This window comes from Anastrepha ludens, chromosome 6, assembly GCF_028408465.1.
Source record: "Anastrepha ludens isolate Willacy chromosome 6, idAnaLude1.1, whole genome shotgun sequence".
NCBI classification, from domain to species: domain Eukaryota; kingdom Metazoa; phylum Arthropoda; class Insecta; order Diptera; family Tephritidae; genus Anastrepha; species Anastrepha ludens.
In genome coordinates, this window is record NC_071502.1 from 7,994,821 (window position 1) to 8,014,076 (window position 19,256).

The following is a 19,256-nucleotide window of genomic DNA, read 5'->3' on the forward strand; positions in this document are numbered from 1 at the left end:
GTGAGCCCATGACATCAACACTGGCCTCGTCCACTCGCACCACAAGAGTAGCCCCTTCCTTCCCGTCCCGGTTTTTACTCTTAGTGTACGAGACGACTCGCCAAAGCCTCGTGTTGATGCCCGGATTCTGGGCACGTAGACAGGATAGGACATCCGCCGTAGACAGGTCTGGATCCGGAATCCAGCAGATGGCCTTCCTGAGGGGTACACTCTCCTCGCTGTAGACTGCGAAGCGAGTGGTCCCCATGGGGGGCACGTTATTGACCGCGGTCCTGATCCACTCGAAGTTGGCCAGAGACGCGCACGTCACCTTTATGGTGCCGTCCTTTGTCTCATAGCCCTTCGCGTTGGCTTCCGGACCGGAGGCAATAACCCGACGCATCAGCTGGCTTTTGCAGTATTTGATTTCTGCATCCGTCAGCTGATGGTCAGGCCCCAGTTTTCCAATCACAGCCACAGGTCGTGGGCCAGCAGCCTTCTCGCTATAGGATGGCTTGGCCGCACCCTTGGATGTGCTTGGGCGAAGGTCCAGCTCCCGATCCTCCACTGACGAAGATTTCGCCGGGAGACAGCAGTGCTGGACATTTTGTCGAGGCGCCGATGGAGACGTGGCTCAGCAGAACCTTTTCCCGCCACATTGACTGGCGCCAAGACCGCGCTCGTACCTTGGGGGGTCGTGGCTCGGTCATTGGCGGCAACCGCAGGGCAGGGAGGTGTGCTGCTTTCAGCCGCCGCCTTTCTCCGCTTGCCTCGAGAGCGAGACAACTTGGGAGTGCCTGTGCCCACCGAAGACTCGGTAGCTTCCGTGGGAGTCACTTCCGCTGACCGAGGTCGTTTGGAAGACACAGACACAGAAGGGCCGGCAGAGCCACATGAGGATTTCTCCCGCATGAGCTCTGCCCGCCGCTTTTTTCTCTTCCTCCTTGCCGCGCTCTTCGATTTTCCTGCTTCTTTGGGAAGTCGTGCAGCCACCGAAGAGACCTCACAACTCAGGCCCTCAGAAGCAGGGAAACGTTTTTCAGACTCTGAAGGAGAGGAGATTGCGATAGCAACCCCCGTCTCCTCCAGGATGCGCTCTCGCTCGTAGAGCTGAGAGACTTGGGTAATGGTTGGGGCCTCCAGAATCCATGCCCCTGCCGCCGAAGCGGGTGGATTGCCACTTGTGTGGATTCCACCTGGAGTAATAGATCCTTTGTTTCCCATTACCTTTTTTGGTTTTTTTCGGGACTCCTCCCTAGCCAGTTTGGTTCGCGGATGGCACCCTGATTCTATGCCAACTTTGAGTCATCACACGAGTGTTGAACCCACCCCATCAGGGAAGGCCACTCTTGTGATGCCAGGGCTCCCTATCCACCACCTGGGACGCGCCCGATGGGAGATCAGGCAACTCCAAACAAGTGGTTAACAAACACTGACATATACGATTAGTTGACAATTGATTACACGCATTTTGCAAGATCTGTTGCTGTTTGACGGTTAAGCCGACTTTGGGTAGATTTTTCTTTATTTGGTAGTCTTCTCATCATAGGATTTGTGTGCGTTAATAATCTATTTATGTGTCTTCTGCTAGCGCTTTGGATTGTTTCATAATTAGTATCGATATCAAGGTCGCGATGAATATCTGCGTTAGGTATGTACCAAGGTGCATTAGTTAAGGTCCTAAGTATTTTAGACTGGGCTCGTTGAAGTATACTTAGATTACTTTTTGTAGCAGTGCCCCAAATCTCAATTCCATATTTCCAGATTGGAGCAATTATCGTTCGATAAATAAGTACTTTATTTTGCAATGATAGATTGGACTAAGGTCCAAGTAGCCAGTACAATTTCATAAAACGATTTTGAGAAGAAGAAAAAGAGATATATCTCATTGAATTCAAGTAGTACGAAGTGCAATTTTGATGTTTTTGTTTTTATTTTTGTCGTAAAATTATGAGGAATTTTTTCATTTAACAAATTCGCGATATTTTGCATAACTCTCGTCAAAATATTGATGTGCTATCCTTTGTCACGGATCATACGTCCCACTGTTGTGATTTTTAATTTAACTTTTCTTACAAAAAATAGAAATAAAAAAATAAAGAAAAAATAAAAAAATGCAAACTTTTTGGTAGTTTTATTATATTTAGTGAAATATTTATATGGAGGATGGTTCCATATGTAGAAGTCCACGCAAGTGGGGAAAGTTACTGATCGCTATTCACTTGGGAGTGGCCAGGAACGATTCTTCTGCATATGGCTCAAGCAGCCCACAACTCCCGGGGTTAGCCCAAGTATCCTCTGGGTAAATTCCGAACACCCTTTAGGGAGTGAATAACGTTAGAAGGCAAAGCAGTTCAGTATAGCTGGTTGTGCGCTGGGTTTGGGACCCGCCACTTAAAATCTCCCCCCAATGAAATGATTGAAAAAGCCTCGGATGAGAACTACCTTTACTGATGACGACCTCTGCAAACGAACTTAAGACTATGATTTGAGGGTATGCACCTGGAATGTCCGGTCCCTTAATGGGGAAGGTGCCTCTGCCCGATAGGCTGATGTCCTCGTGAGAGTAAAGGCTGACAGCACTGCCATTCAAGAGATATGATGGACGGGGCAAGGCAGGAAAACTTAAGATCTTGCGACGTCTCTACAGCTGCCATGTAAGGGAACGCAAATTCGGTGTTGGAGTTATAGTGTAGGAGAGAGACTTCGTTGCCAAGTACTGTCGTTCACTCCGGTGCACGAGCCACTCGCAATAATTCACATCAAAGCGCGATTTTTTAACATCTCGCTCATTTGCGCCCACGCCCCGACGGAAGAGCAGGACGATGCGACCAAAGATTCCTTTTATAATATGAGCGTACTTATGAGCGTTGCCCTCGCAACGACATAAAAGCCGTTCTTGGCGACTTCAACGCCAGGGTCGGCAAGAAGGGAATTTTTATTCCCACTGTCGGAAAATTCCGCCTGCGCAACGAGACATCCGGTAACGGACAGAAGTTGATCGATTTATATATTTTATTAGCATAAGTGCTTTGATATCGCAAAATTAAAAATCCTCTAAATTTTTGCTTACTGCAATGGAGTAGAATGAACTAAAAGTTGCCCAATTGCGCTACTACCAGCTTGATTTTTATTTATTTTAATGCAAATGCAGGGAAAACCGTTTTTTCTAATTTATGAATTATATGCTGATTAACTGAAATCTGGAAACCTATGTCAAGCATTGATTACCCGCTGACTGCAGTCCTGGCAAAGCAAAAATGCATAGTAACTTTTCATAAAGAGATTCGTATCCACAAAGCCATACAATAATTTCCGACACGTTTAATAACAAATTAGTTTCACTTACAAACTTAACTTGAAACTTAACATATCACAGCTTTTCAATTTGATATCTAATAATCATTTAGTAATCACTTAATACTGCCTGAGCTTTGTGCTTTCATGTGCCAAACTATTTGTTCTGTTTTAATCGTTTAGATTAGGAAATTTATTGTTGCACAACATGCCTTACATGGTGTTAAGTGACTTGCATCGCAGTCTATTTGGGCTGAATCAGTTATTGTTAACTGATCAAATTCCCCTCGGTTACACTTCGAGATAAATTAATTTCAACTGCCTTCGCCATGTGCTTAGCCTTAAACGCATTTCCATGGCCCATTGTTGCACTTGGCAGCTGTCGCTTATTCTGCACAATATTCTTGTCTAATTTTGAAATACGTACAAACAAAAACAAAAACTTACATATGTTCCTGTCTGATTTTGAAATTCTAGTGTGCGGGGGATTATCTCGTTAGAGTAATTGCTGAAAACTGGAAGTAGACAAGACAAGAGGAAAGGGAAGTGCAAGGAATTGAGTTGTCAATTGTAGTAGAGAAAAATCCACACGAAGTGAGTTGCCCATTATTTACATACCTACTGTTCGCACACATACTTATACATACATGTACACATATGCTTACTTATGCAGCTTCAAAACCGAGCGAAAGTGAGTGAATAAAGACTCTATTTAATGGCATGCAAAGCACACAATGAGGCCTGATCGATTTTCAGCACTGCTGTGTAATCTACTTTTGGTATTAAGTACTTACCTGAAATGAGGCGGTAAATGCTGAAATAATTTCGTAAGTCTGTTCCCAAGGATGATTGTTTTTTGGCCGAAATGGTGTCAAAATGTATTGTAGTCCTAGGAGTGGCACAAGTAGAAGTGTTGCGCTGTAAAGAAGAGGAAAACAGAGTTGATAGGATAAAAATGCGGTACGAATAAAGTCGAAAATTGACATCTTTTGAACTCAAATCAATACATTTTTTTAAATATTTTTGCTATTTTGCACAATGACGTATCGAAATTAAATAGAAATTACCAAGGCGCATTCATTAAAGGTGGTAGCACTAGACCAACAACAATATTTTGTACGTTTGGTTTTGATAATCCAAACCAAAGTATTGGAAAAGTAGAAAACAAGAAATTAATTCTCCTTGATTCATTCTGGGCTGAGCCATATGGACATGGTGAAAAAAAGAAAACAAATCAGCTGATTTGCCGTATCACCTTTAATAGATTCGCCTCGGGAATTTCAGACTTTTCATTACAGAACAAATGTTAGCAAATACTTTTCTTTCTTTATGCAATTACGCCATATATTTCCTCTTGCAGAGAATGCATTAAAAAATGCAGAATGGCGAAATAAGCCACACAAATTAATGTTAAAAAAAATCAACCAATTAAAAAGCTTTTCATCAAAATTTCAAACGTTTTAGATACTTTTTCTGCTAATAGACTTATCTATTTTCTCCAGAAAAAAAAAGTTTGGTCACTCAAAACGGTCAACGAGGTAGATCAAACGGTCAATACTCAATAAGACGCACTAAAGCACCTTTACCATTTTGAGACCTCCAACGGGCAGAAGGTATCTAAAGCCGAATAGAGTTGCTGATGTAACGGAGAAGCTTGATGGAATTTCGATTGGAACACTGCCCCGGGCTGTCGACCTTAAACGTCTGACTGTCAAACCCTGACACTTACAGAGAAAGTTCTCAATAGTTCCCAAAGTTCTGAATGAAAGGTTCCCACTGCAATGGAAATTAACTGGTAAACCCAGCTTGACTGCGCATGAGCCGATCATCTATTGGCCGGTAAGCACAGCTACAAGTTTGGAAAATGAATGGCCTCAAAGCCTTGTATTGGGTTTCCCAAACAGGGATTTTATTTTGGTATTCAAAGAAAAATGCTACTTTTTAATATAAATGACCGGATGTTTATTTCATTATAAAGAGGAAAGTATGACGTTAATAGAGAAAAATAACATCAGGCAAATGACCACCACGACTACGCTTACAGGACAATATCCTTCTCATGAAATTTTCCATAACCGAATTGCAAAGTGGCTGCCCGCAGTCCGCGATAGCCTTACGAACTCCTTTTTTGAGGTCTTGAATCGACCCTGGGCTATTTGCGTAGACCTTCTCTTTCACGCCCCAAAGAAAAAAGTCACCAGATGTTAAGTCACAAGATCTCGGTGGGCAATTGTGATCACCTTTTCAAGAGATAACACGGTCCGGAAACTTTTCCCGTAAAATATCAATGGTTTCGTTACTTGTGTGGCACGTTGTCCAGATCAATACCATCCAATTCCGGCCTTAAAAATCGTTTATCATCTCTCGATAGTGCAATGCATTCACCAATAATACCTATTATTGGAAAACTCTTTATCTATTGTACTAGGGCCAAAGAGTTTTCGAAATAGTACATGAAGAACTGGAGCTCCATCTAATCTGCGATTTCTTGAGAAATAAGTGGTGCGATTACCCTGGGTGACCAAAGACCGAGTGAAGAACCTCTGAGGTCGATTCAGTCGACCACTTCCTGGCAAGGTCAATTACCTCAAAAAAAAATCAAAAAAAAAAATCATAAAAAATTATAATTTTATTACACCAAAAATGTATCATAGCTTGCACACGCGAAGTTTTTCTAAATATTTTGATTGCCATGCTGCTTTAATATGAAAGCAATGACAGCTCAAATTTACTTCATGCTACCAACCAATAATATTTCATTGACCATCAGAACCAAACTACTCTGCGACACTTTTGGACTTTTCTCTACGAACCTACATGAAACCGTTGAAGATCAATTGCTGCAAGGATAACAGGCATCTCTTTTGGCAAAGTCAAATTATAATCATAAAATAGTAATATTTGTGCAGTTTAAAGCCTAATTGGTCTGTGAAAATCATATTCTAGGGATCAAAATAAGAAACTTTGCAGAAGGAACCATACCTCTAAAACGAATTCTGATGTCCCCCAATTTGGGTCGAACTTTTTAGTTTCGTTTCTCATGTAAAGGCCAAAAATGGTGATATTTTGAAATAATTGTATGGGGAACCCCCCACAGGAGTTCCAGGGGGTGTGCCACTGGCATGGGTGGATCGGCCGTCCAAAGTTAGTGGGGGTCGGTCATACATTTGTACTCGATTGGAGCACTCTAAATGGGTCAAAGTGTGATTTTTCGTTTGACCCAAATTGGGGGACATCAGAATTCGTTTTAGAGGTATGGTTCCTTGGGCAAAGTTTCTTATTTTGATCCCTAGAATACGGTTTTCACAGAGCAATGAGCGATTTTTAAATCGACATACATAGTGAACTTTGTAGCTTTAAACAAAATTGGGGACTTGAACAAGTTGAAGTTGGCGTAATACGCTTTGTTGGCGTCATTGATGCGATCACTGTCGGCGGAAGTTGAATCACCGCTACATGCGAACATAACTCCTAGGTACTTAAAATGCTTCACCGCTTCAAAATTATAGGCTCCTACATGGAAATTTTACCATCTGTGCAGGCTGCCTCGATTTCAACAGATATTTGGTTTTGCCCTTGTTTACAAAAAGGCCAATATCGTTCGGAATTTTGTTAATTTTTAAGAAAATTTCTTTTATTTTTAAGAAAATTTCTTTTAAGTCATTCCTATTTCTTGAGAGAATAGCGATGTCATTTGCATAAGCACATATTTGGGTTGTTTTAGTTATCAAGGTACCACCTTTGTTGACTTCCCTTACGGCACCAAATTGAATATGACTGTTGATAGGGCATCACCTTGTTTTACACCTGTTTCAATAGGGAACGACTCTGTGAGCTTCCCTTGCATTAACACTTTTTCTTGTGTATTTGTGAGCGTTGCGCTAACGAGCCTTATTAGTTTGGCAGGTATTACAAGAATAAGCAATATGTGCTGGATCATATCTCTTTTAACACTGTCTAAGGCTCGTTTGAAATCAATGAACAGGCAGTGAACATCTAGCCCGTATTCATGGTCGATTGTAGACTTGCCTCCACGAAATCTGCATTGGTAGTCTTCGAGTCCGTACCTAACCTTAAATTCTAAAAACAATGAGGTAAAATAAAATAATGTCACACGATCGTGGTGACCAATCCATCGGCGGCTTACAGAAAGTTTCAAGACCGGGACGTTCTCTTGTAAGACAGCGATCTGGTCACCGACATCCAGGCCGTACTAGAATTATGGAGGAATACTGCTGAAACTCGTTAAATAGTGACAGCTACGCATATCACAGAAAATGCTTTGGTCTCGATACCACAATCGTTGGCGATGGGACCTGCGTTCCGCTACCCGACCATGACAAGGTGAAAATAGCGATAATGCGGCTAAAAAACAACAAAGCCGCGGGAACTGACGGTCTGCCTTAGCTATTGGCATGGTGGCCAGATAAAGTAAGGTATGCAAGTAATCGTAAGGGGCATGCATTAGCTCTTATGCAAAATATGTTAGAAAGAAAACATGATTACCGGTTCTAAGAAGGGCGATCTTGCAATCTATGCCCATTACTGCGGGATTAGTCTTCTAAATATCGCCTGTATGGTAAATGCTAGTGAGCGTATTGTGTGAAAGTCTGAAGCTCACCATCAACCAACTAATTGGACTTTATTGTTCCCAATAAGAAAAGTCCTGGATAAGACCAATGAATGGAGAATCGACATAACAAAAAAATTTAACAATATAAAACGTAACTCTACACAAGATTTTATATAAACATTTGTTTTTCGAAAGAAGAACCTAAGCCTCATACGGGTATATGGATATAGATATGTAAAGTTACCTTCATATACAAAATCTCAAAAGACTACTCGCCTAGTGCAACAAGAAATCTACAAATTAATAATTCAATTTGAAAAAGCAAAGTCAGTAACCTAGGATATCGTCGGAAAGCATTAAATTGGCAACAGGCCTGCAATACTCCCACAACGCAACTCACCGAAATGCCTGCAGGACGGTGCGTGAGGGTCCACAGCTGTCTTGTATACTGGCTGGTGCCTTCAACTTGAGCAGCACAACGCGCACAATATTGCATAGGAACAGCAAATTCAGGAACATCGAAATACAAACAGGTACCATGAGTATACTATCGAATGGTGAGGGATTCATCCAGCATCTAAAAGTTGAAGAAGGAGAAAAAAAGATGGAGAAAAAAAGATGGAGAAAAAAAGATGGAGAAAAATAAATTAAAAATTAAATTAGCGCCAAATTGGTTTACCCCAAAAGGGTTATACAATGGTACTCGTTCTTATTTCTTATTTATTAAATAAGCAGTTGTCAAATAAGAAAGCACTTCTGCAATTCATACTCACTCAGTAATGATTTTGTCTGAACCAGCAAGACCGCGCGCCAAGCCATAAATCAATATGATAATTGCCGGTGATCCCCAACCGAACGCTATAAGCCATTTCACAAGTTTCTTCTCCGAGATGAATGCAGACACCAACACTGTGTGCAGATAGAAGCCTTCACAAAGCATCCATGCGTAGTTTGTGAGCAGGAAATAGTGAAGTATTATATGCAGCGCAACGCATGTGGGCTAGGAAGAACGTATGAATAAACGCAAATAAATATAATAGGAGCAGTTGGCATGGTAACGGTTATTGAATTGAATTACAGTGGCAGAAATTGAAAATATAAAAAAAGTATTGTAAAATAAATTAAATTAAAAAATTGTTTGCGCCCACATGGCATGGCGTATACGTAACATTTTCGACTATTGTGCATTTTATTGCCTTCATGCAATTATAGTATGCAAATTTCCTTTGTGTGCACTGGTGCGACTACAAGCTCTACCATTAAATTAATATATATGGGGTAGATGCTTTTCCTTTCACGCCCGAGGCGCTAAAGCTTTTGAAGAAAGACTACAACGCACCGGATTTCTGTTCAGCATTTCCGAGTCGGGCATCACCACCAAATACCAAATCAGCCAGAGTGAGTTGTTCGCTGCAAACGATGTGAATAAATTCATGTGCAGTGTTATGCGCGCACACTTCAGCGATCTGCAATGGACGGAAAGAGTAGTTAATTTATTAGCTGTTGATAAGAGTGAGGCGCGCAGTGTTAATGTGGATAAATTTGTCTTTTATATACACAAGTGAATAAGTGAGAAGCTAAAACTCTAGGGGAAGATACACATAGAAAGTAAACATTTCCTCTGCCAAGCGGCAATTGGTGTGTTGAGCTCGAAGTTGATGCGTTCGAAATTACTCGGAAAATGCCCGACTTATCTCTCGACCGCATCTGAATACTTCGATATTAGGCTCATTTCAAGTCCTGGTCTCACGCACATAACGAGGATCTGCTGGCCGGATGAACCGGCTAGGCAGGGACTTTCAAGGTAAGGAGAGGATTGGTATTTCTTCGAGTCCTTCACAATAATTTTTTTTTTATTTATCTCAGAGCGACTCTAAGTGATTAAAATATTTTGGACATTGTAGTCAATTTTCAAAAAATATATTCGAAACAAATTTAAAAACTTTGATATTAATAAAATGTTGATAATTTTGGTGTAGAGTTTTTAAATTGAAACATATTCGAACATAAGAAAAATAAATGTTTTTAAATTTTTTTGTAAATGTTTATAACAAAAACAAGAAAAAGAAATTTTTTTTTTAAATATTTATAAGAGTCTTATAAGAAATTATATTTTTTTATAGGAAAACAGTTTTTTTCCAAAATTTTTATAAAAACATTTTGTATTAAAAAAAAAATTAGGAGAATGTTTTTACATGTATTTTTTTTTTCTTATAAGAAAAAACATGTTTTTAATATATTTTTAATATTTCTTATAAAAAAATAAATTAAAACAAAATTATATATCTTTTTATAAGAAAATTTTTTTTTTTCAAAATTTTTATGAAAAGTGTGTTTTATGAGAAACAAATTTAGAAAAAAGTTTTTTATTTTTTCTTTAATTTAAAAAACAAAAAAATTGGGGAAACATTTTTCCTAATATTTTTAAAATTTCTAACATCTTTTAAAACATTTTTTTTAATACTTTTACAATTTGTTTAAGAAAATGTTTCATTTTATGGGAAAATAGTTTTGTTTTCGAAGTCTTCATTGTTTCATGAAGAACAAAATTCAAAAACATTTTTTTTAATATTTTTATTGTTTTTTTATAAGAAAATATCTCTTATACGAAAATATCTCTTTTTATAGGAAAAAACATTGTTTTTTAATATTTTTAAAATTTGTATAAGGCAATATCAATTTTTATAGGAGAACATTTTTTTTCAAATTTTTATAAGAAAAAAATTATTTTGTAATTTTATATGAAACATTTTTTTTAAATTTGTATAAGAAAAAATTTTTTCGTTTTTTAATTTTTATAAGAAATATTTTTTTCTTTTATTTTTTTCAAAATGTTATGTTTTAATTTGTTGAAGAAAATATCTCTTTTTATAGGAAAATATATTACATTTTTTTTTCAATATTTTTAAAATTTGTATAAGACAATATCAATTTTTATAGGAATATAATTTTTTTCTAATTTTTATAAGAACAAACTTTTTTCAAATATTTTTGAAATTTTTTTTCAAACTTTTTTGAAAATGTGTATTTTATAAAAAATAAATTTATTTTAGTATTTTTAAAATTTTATTAGAAAATATCGCATTTTATAGGAAAGCTTTTATTGTTTAAATTTTTTAAATTCTTATAAGAAAGTATCTGTTTTTATAAAAAAAATTTTTTGTGAAATAATTAGTTTTTTTTTTTGTATTAGAAAAATTTCCCTTAGTTCCTTTTCATATTTCTTCACTAAAAGCTATTTTCAGTAATCCCTGAATGTTGCACAGTGAAATTCTCATACCTTTTGAAGTTATATTCACATACGATGGTGAATCACTGAAAAATGCCACGTAACTGCTTATTTATGTATGTAGTGACGCTTCGATTGATTTGGAGAGGTTAGTCATTGTGGTGACAAGTGATTATATATATACATATATAATTGGCGCATACACCCATTTTGGGTGCTTAACTGCGCTCCTCCTCCTATTTGTGATGTGCGTCTTGATGTTGTTCCACAAATGGAGGGACCTACCGCTTCAAGCCGACTCCGAACGGCAGATATTTTTTATGAGGACCCTTTTCATGGCAGAAATACACTCAGAGGTTTGCCATTGCCTGCCGAGGGGCACTTTTTTTTTTTTGATGTTTCACCGAGATTCGAACCTAAGTTCTCTCTGAAATTCCGAATGGTAGTCACGCGCCAAACCATTCGGCTATGGCGGCCGGTGGCAAGTGATTGCTATCCGAATATTTTCATATATGCTTTCAAAAGCGCAAAATAATAAAGCCAGGGTATTATTTCTTTTTTTGAGTACCTTCTCTTTGGTTGTGCGAATTTTATTAAGAAAAATATTATTAACTTTTAACCACTCACATTTATTTTTTGTCATTTATAATGATTTTTGCGGAAAGAGAAAAAAAGATTTAATTTCCTCGTATACGTAGTTGAATAGTTTTCTGACTACCCCGTTTGCATTTGCACTGTCAACGTTGTCATATAAGCATTTACGTTGCTTTTCATAACTGCTAAAACATTTTTTATGCCATTAACACGCGAGTATAGAAATTCGTGGTTATCTCCAGAGTGAACATTTGCACTTCCTACATACACAACTAACAGAGTTGAACAGGTGAGAGAACGAAATTGACTTTGCAATCTCATGATCTACTGAATACTTATTTATTTTTATATGTGCACACATACATACATACTCATAAGTACATTATGGTGTTTAGGTAAAAAATAAAATAGTCGAATGGTAAAATTTGACTTTCATCAAAATATTTTGATATTACGCATTAATATTCGTCATTTATACTCGTACTCGTTTCAACTTGAAATCGTGTTGAAAATATCATATCTTGTAAAATTAAATTTTCCCTAAAAATAATTTGAATATTAAAGTTTTTTTTAAATATTAAGTTCATTACTATTTTCAATTTTTTCACAGTAAAAGGGCTCAATTGATAGGACAATATTAACTATTGGCGCATACACCCTCTGTTGGGTGTTTGGAGCAGCTTCTTCTTCTACTTTTATACAAATGGAGAGGCCTAGAGTTTTAAGCCGCCCTCGGGTAGCAGATGATGTTTTATGAGGAGCTTTTAAATGGCAGAAATACCCTCAGAGGTTTGCCATTGTCTGCCGAGAAGCGACATCTATTTGAAAAAACTTTTTCTATCATGATCGGGGTTTCGAACTCAGCTATCCATTCGGCTATAGCGGCCGCTTGCTCAATAAAATTGCAGAAAAGGTTAGGTATTTCATCTTATTTTAACGAAAATTGCATTAAAAAATTCACAAAACTTGCATGAAATTATTTTGAGTATATTCATAGATACTTGAAGAATTTGTCAAGTCCCTTAATGCACATAGGAAGTCTATTCAAAAATAAGATGACTCGAAAAATATTGATTTATTATTTAACATCTGCTTTGTGTTCCTCTCAAAGTAGTCCCCTCATTTACATGGTAATACACTTGTTCTAACGTTTTTTCCAATATTCGAACCATCTCACACCAAACAGCCCCAGAGTGCTGTCAACGATGCTGACCTTATGGAGATAAAGTCGAGGCAAACCTCCGCCATTTCTTTTGGACATTCTGTTTTGGAAAGTTTTACCGGAGAACGGTGGTGAAGGCAAAATTTTGGCGTTTTTTGGCGAAAAAATGCAAAATTTTCTTTAGTTTTTATCGATCGCAGAAGGTAAGCTGTATATCTGTAAAAAAAAAAAATACATATATCCGGACCGGGTCGGTCGCCAAACACACAAAAAAAAAAAAAATAAATAAATACAGGGTGGCTGATGAAAGCCGCTACCAAAAAAAAATTGAATAAATTTTTTTCTTTTTAAGTTATCTGTTCCATTTTTGTTTTAATTTGCAGATTGATCTTTAAAATTTATTAAAATGGATAACTGGGACACGCACACAAGAATTTGGATAGTCCACCGCTATCACGCATTGGAGTCCGTAGTTTTGGTACAGAGAGAGTACAGGCGGATGTTTGGCGGCGATAATGAGACTGGTGAATAATTTTGCTGAGCAAGGAACAGTCGCAAGAAGGCCTTATCATCGAAACCCACCAGTTCGGACGGCGGAAACGATCGCTGCTGTAGCTGCAGCTATACAAAGCAATCCAAGGGTTTCAACAAGAAGCTTATCTGCTCAACTTGGTGTCAGCCGACAGTCTTTGCAAACAATAATGCACAAAGATTTAGACTTATTTACCTACAAAATTCAAATGGTTAACAAACTGAATGCAGCAGACTTGCCGATTCGCTTGGAATTTTGCCAGAAGATCCTGCAAATGGTGGAAGAAGACCAAAACATGTTAAACTGCCTTTTCATGTCTGATGAGGCCCATTTCGATTTAAACGGCAATGTGAACAAACAAAATTGTCGAATATGGAGTACTTCTAACCCACAGATACTCCACGAGACGGAATTGCATCCTCTTCGCGTGACAGTGTGGTGTGCGGTTTCTTCACGCTGTATTGTCGGGCCTTATTTTTTTGAAGAAAATGGTCACACCGTTACGGTTACTGGAGACCATTATTTGAAAATGCTGAAAGAATTTTTCTATCCAGAACTACGCCGAAAGAGAATTCCTTTCAACTCTGTGTGGTTTCAACAAGATGGGGCAACGTCTCACATAGCCCAGACTGTTATGACAGAGTTGCGACGAAAATTTCCCAATAAACTGATTTCAAGAAACTCCGAATTTCGTTGGCCCCCCAGGTCGCCTGACCTTACTGCACCTGACTTTTTCTTGTGGGGTTTATGTAAACAAGAAGTTTATAAAACAAAGCCAACAAATTTGGATGAACTAAAACAATCCATTCAGGCAACAATTGCGGCTATTCCTGTCGCAACTCTCAAAGCAGCAATGAACAACTTTTTACTAAGATGCCGCACTTGTGTCAACGAGCATGGGGGGCATTTAAATTCAATTATTTTTAAAACTAGTTAAGCTACATTTAATAAAATTTAATGACCTTCAACTTGAAAAAAAAATAAATGAATTCCATACACTAAAAAAAAAGTTATTTGAGTTTCTTAATGTAGCAAAATTCATCAGCCACCCTGTACATGGAAAAGGCTGTGTATTTAAACCATATATTGGAGTTTCAACACCATAAAAATGGTTCTTGTATTGTAGCGGGGCTATTTCTTATCTGATTTTCCTTATTGAGGAGTTCTATATATCGGTCTTTTATCCTTTTGAGCTCCGAAGTAAATTTCATATAATTAATTAATCAGTTAAGCAGATTTGTATGCTCTAAAATATCCCTTTGATTTCATCAAATTTTTTAAAGTTCATTTAAAGTTTCCTTTTAAACTGTGTTGCTAAACTCACTGCTTTCTAGCGCAGTTTTGCATTGAGGGTAATACCAAGTATTTGGCTTCATTGACGGTTGGAATTGTAGAGAAAAAACACTACAAATTTAAAGAAGTCAACAGCTTAATGCATTTACGTCATCTGCCAGATTTGAGAAGTCACCTCACATTTTCCACACACCTCATGTGTTTGCATAATTTTATGTGTACGTATATGCAAATATTCCGCGATTGCAGTTACTACATTTCGGCGCCAGAGTTTTTAATATAGCTGCCAAAAAATGCTGTTTGATAAAGAGTGGGTATATAAAACGCAGGTATTGCCACTTAGAGATGCGTTCACCACAAGAGAAAAAGGAAGGGTGAAAGAAAGTGAACAAAAAACATATGGACTCTTTCTAAGCTTCCACGGAAATCGCTTCCACTAAGCGCCACGCGCGCAGCCAAGTAGTCGCCGAATAAAAAATTTTTGCATTTGCCATTCCAACCAACTAATATCAAGTGTTGGTATTGCCTCGATTTTTCGATTTAATTGTGTGGTTGCTTTTCTGTAGATGCTATTATTTTTTATATTTATATATATAATTGGCGCGTACACCCTTTTTGGGTGTTTGGCCGAGCTCATCCTCCTATTTGTGGCGTGCGTCTTGATGTTGTTCCACAAATGGAGGAACGGCAGATATTTTTGTGAAGAGCTTTTTCATGGCAGAAATACACTCGGAGGTTTGCCATTGCCTGCCGAGGGGCGACCGATACTATATTAGAAAAAACTTTTTCTTAATTTGATCTTTCACCGAGATTCGAACCGACGTTCTCTCTCTGAATTCTGAATGGTAGTCACGCACCAACCCATTCGGCTACGGCAGCCGAATATTAAATAAATTATTTTATTATTAAATAAATTGGGATAGGTTTTTTTCTGCATAACACCCCACCAGACAACATTTCCATAGAAGAATGGGTCTGACGACAGCAGTATAAAGCCAATGAGCAACCATAAGTTTAATTTCCCAGGTCTTATCTAAAACTATTTTACAGGCATAAAAAGCTTCAATAATTCTGCTATTTAGCATTTTGTCAATGAAGCCTACCAAGCCCGTTTGTACCCCAAGATCAGTGAGCGCTGCAGTGATTGCCTCTGCTTCAACATTGTTAAAGGCCCTTTCAATATCAAGAAAAGCAGCTAAAGTAAATTCCTGTTTGTGCAATGAACTCTCTGCCATGTAAAGAAGGTTATGTAGAGCTATCGCTACCGATTTCCCTTTCGTGTAGGCATGTAGTGACGTAGAGATAAGATTTTTATCTTTAGTTAGGCTTAAGTGAGTAAAGTGACGAAAGTGGAACACTTAATAGGCCACCATCTCAATTATAATAAAGCTACATATACAGTTAAAAAAAGCATATGCTACCGCTTTCATATAATCCAACATAACTACGAGTACATACAAGGTGAAGTCCAACATAAACAAGACTGATGTCCTAAAAATGTTTTTGATGGCGCCATCTTTTTAAGAGTTTGTGCGTTGGAAGTTACATCCCTAGCTGATTTTCACTGAAAGCTTGGTGACATTCGGTTAACTGAAAGCGAAGTTATTACGTCTAAAGTGTCAGTATATTTGTGTCATCGGTACAAAAATGAGTTTCGAAGAAAGAGCTAATATTAAATTTTGTTTTAAAATCAGTAAAACTTTTACCGAAACTTTTGAATTGATGAAAAAAGTGTATGGCGATGGTTGTCTATCTCGTGCCAGAGATAATTGTGAGGACATTAATGACAATGTACATACGGGTAATAACCGAAGACTCCATCGGAGTTGAATAACTCTAAAAGCCCGATTTATTGCATTTTAACTGATCATTTGGGCTTACGAAAGGTTTCGTTTCACTCCGCACCAGTTAACTGAGGATCAAAAATTGCTCATAATTCAACATTTGAAAGACCTCATTAAAGAGGCGCGAAAAGACGAGAGCTTCCTTTACAATATTGTAACTGGTGATGAAAGGTCGTGCTTCCAACATGAACCTGAAACTAAGCATCAAAGTGCCGAATGAAAGGCCGCAAATGAGTCACCACCCAAAAAATCGCGTTTGGAGAAGTCAAAAATCAAGTCGATGATCCTTTGTTTTTACAATTCAAAGGGAATTGTCCACAAGCAGTTCGTGGCAATGAGCGCAATCGTCAACGCAATTTTTTATCTTGGCAGTTTGAAGCGTTTGTTGCATAACATTCGTCGAATACCGCGAAGGAGGAAGCTGGCGCTTACTGCATGATAATGGACCATCTCATCAATCGACTCTCTAGACTGATTTTTTGACTAGAAATCGCATTTTAATCATAAATCATTCACCGTATTCGCCTGACATGGCCCCCTGTGACTTCTACCTATTCGGAAAGTTGCATTTGACTATGAAAGGAAAACGTTTTGCGTCCGCAGAGGCCATCCAAATGGCTTGTACTGACATCCTGAATGACATTCTGGTCAATGACCTGAAACACTCTTTCGAAAAGCTTTTCGTTCGCGCAAAACAGTGTATCGTGGTCAGAGTGGACTATTTTGAATAGGTAAACTCGAAGTTATCAGAACAAAGCTCTTGTCGTTTCTATTTTAGTTCAGTCTTGTTTATTTTGGACTTTACCGTGTATTTTATCACAATCTCATACTGATTATTTTATAATACAAATTTTTGAATTGCAGATTACTTTAGAAATTCTGCTTGGTGCTCAAACACTTCACTTTTAGCTTGCGTGGAGTGTGTCTGGTTCGTTGGAAAATGCAAATGAAGCCATTTATCGCATTTAAATATAAATTATATTTCCTGAGGGTAAACATACACACAACTACATAATCACTGTGCAGGGCATGGTATGCCCACAATAAAAAAAAAAAAAATTTAATTGAATTTAATATAAAAAATTGTAAGTGAATTGAAAAGAGAAGTTTTCTGAGGGGTATAATGTCATTAATTTGAATCGCAAATCTGAATAAATACTTTGGAATTAAATCGAATCATATTTTGGATATATTTCAATGAAGCTATTTTTAGTTTTTTTTTTGAATTTTTTGTTTATTTATATGGGTAATAGGAGAGATGAATCCGAAAGGCGCCACACATTTGAGAGCAGGCATGGCAAAAAGTAAGGTGATTTTATTTGTGAAAGTTCGCGGGATTAAAATTTCGCTCTAGTTATTTTTTTCATAAGTTGGCAGCACTGTTAATAACATCTGTGAATGTCATTATCAGTAATATATCTACGCTTGTGTTTACCAAACGACCAAGAGTGCATTTTTCGATTTTTACAATGTCTGATTTGATTGAGCAGAGAAATGCCATCAAATTTTGTTTGCGGAATAAAATTTCGGCTGCGGAAACGTTTAGCATGTTGCAGAAGGCATTTGGTGACTCAACCATGTCGCAGAAAAATGTTTATAAGTGGTACAAAGACTTTAAAGAGGGTCGAGAACGTGTTGATGACTTGGAGCGCTCCGGACGACCATCGACGTCAACAGATGACCAACACGTCAATAAAGTGAAGGAGTTAGTGCTCAAAAATCGTCGGTTGACTGTTAAAGATCTTACTGATATGAACGGAATATCAGAAGGATCTGGGCCTACGAAAAGTCAAATCTCGTTTGGTACCGAAAACTCTCAATTTCTTAGAAAAAAGTCGTCGCGTTGATGTGTGTGAAACAATGCTTTCAGACTATCAGGACAAGCTCAAATGCATCATTACGGGAGATGAGACTTGGATTTATGCTTACGACCCTGAAACAACCGACCAGTCAAGCGAATATCGTGCTAAAGGCGAGGCCAGACCGAAAAGAGCACGTCAAAGTCGTTCAAAAATGAAGGTCATGATGACAGTTTTTTTCGATTTTCGTGGTGTGGTGCACTATGAATTCCTTCCACCTGGCCAAACTGTTAATAAGGAATATTATTTGAGCATTATGCGTCGTTTAGGTGAAGCAATTCGTCTGAAAAGACCAGAATTATGGGCCAACAACTCTTGGTTTTTGCATCACGATAATGCACCGTCTCACACTGCACTCGTTCTTCGTGACCATTTCGCCAAAAATTCCACGCATATCGTTCCGCAACCACCGTATTCGCCTGATTTGGCTCCGTGCAACTTCTGGCTATTCCCAAAACTCAAGAGACCACTCCGGGAACGCGTTTCGAGTCGATTGAGGAGCTGAATCGAAGAAGGTGCTTATGGCTATACCGGAAATGGACTATTTGGCATGTTTCGGGAATTGGAAAAATCGTTGGCATAAGTGTATTTCATCGAGAGGGGATTATTTTGAAGGGGATGAAATTGATTTACAAGAATAAATAAAGATTTTTCATTTTACAACCCAATTCACCTTACTTTTTGCCCACAGTATAAACCTGTGCACCCTGTATGCGGTATACAATAATATTTTCGTGCTCAGCGATCACTTTTACAATATTATAGCTTCGAACTATTATTATTATTTCTATTGAATAAATTAGTTGATATTGCATTCTAATTTTCATACAACAACATGGTTTCCATTCAAGTAAATCTACTTGTACAAACCTTGCCATTCACAGTTTTAATGAA

At 37.8% G+C, this 19,256-nt stretch overlaps 1 protein-coding gene across 1 annotated transcript in view; it reads right to left on the bottom strand.

Annotated features, from left to right (window-relative positions):
* Positions 1-19,256, bottom strand: part of LOC128867418 (calcitonin gene-related peptide type 1 receptor) — a 95,896-nt gene that overhangs the window by 39,173 nt on the left and 37,467 nt on the right. The window contains 4 exon segments of the mRNA XM_054108609.1: positions 4,071-4,194; positions 8,250-8,426; positions 8,623-8,849; positions 9,189-9,315. Of these exon segments, the coding sequence (XP_053964584.1) occupies positions 4,071-4,194; positions 8,250-8,426; positions 8,623-8,849; positions 9,189-9,315 (655 nt within the window).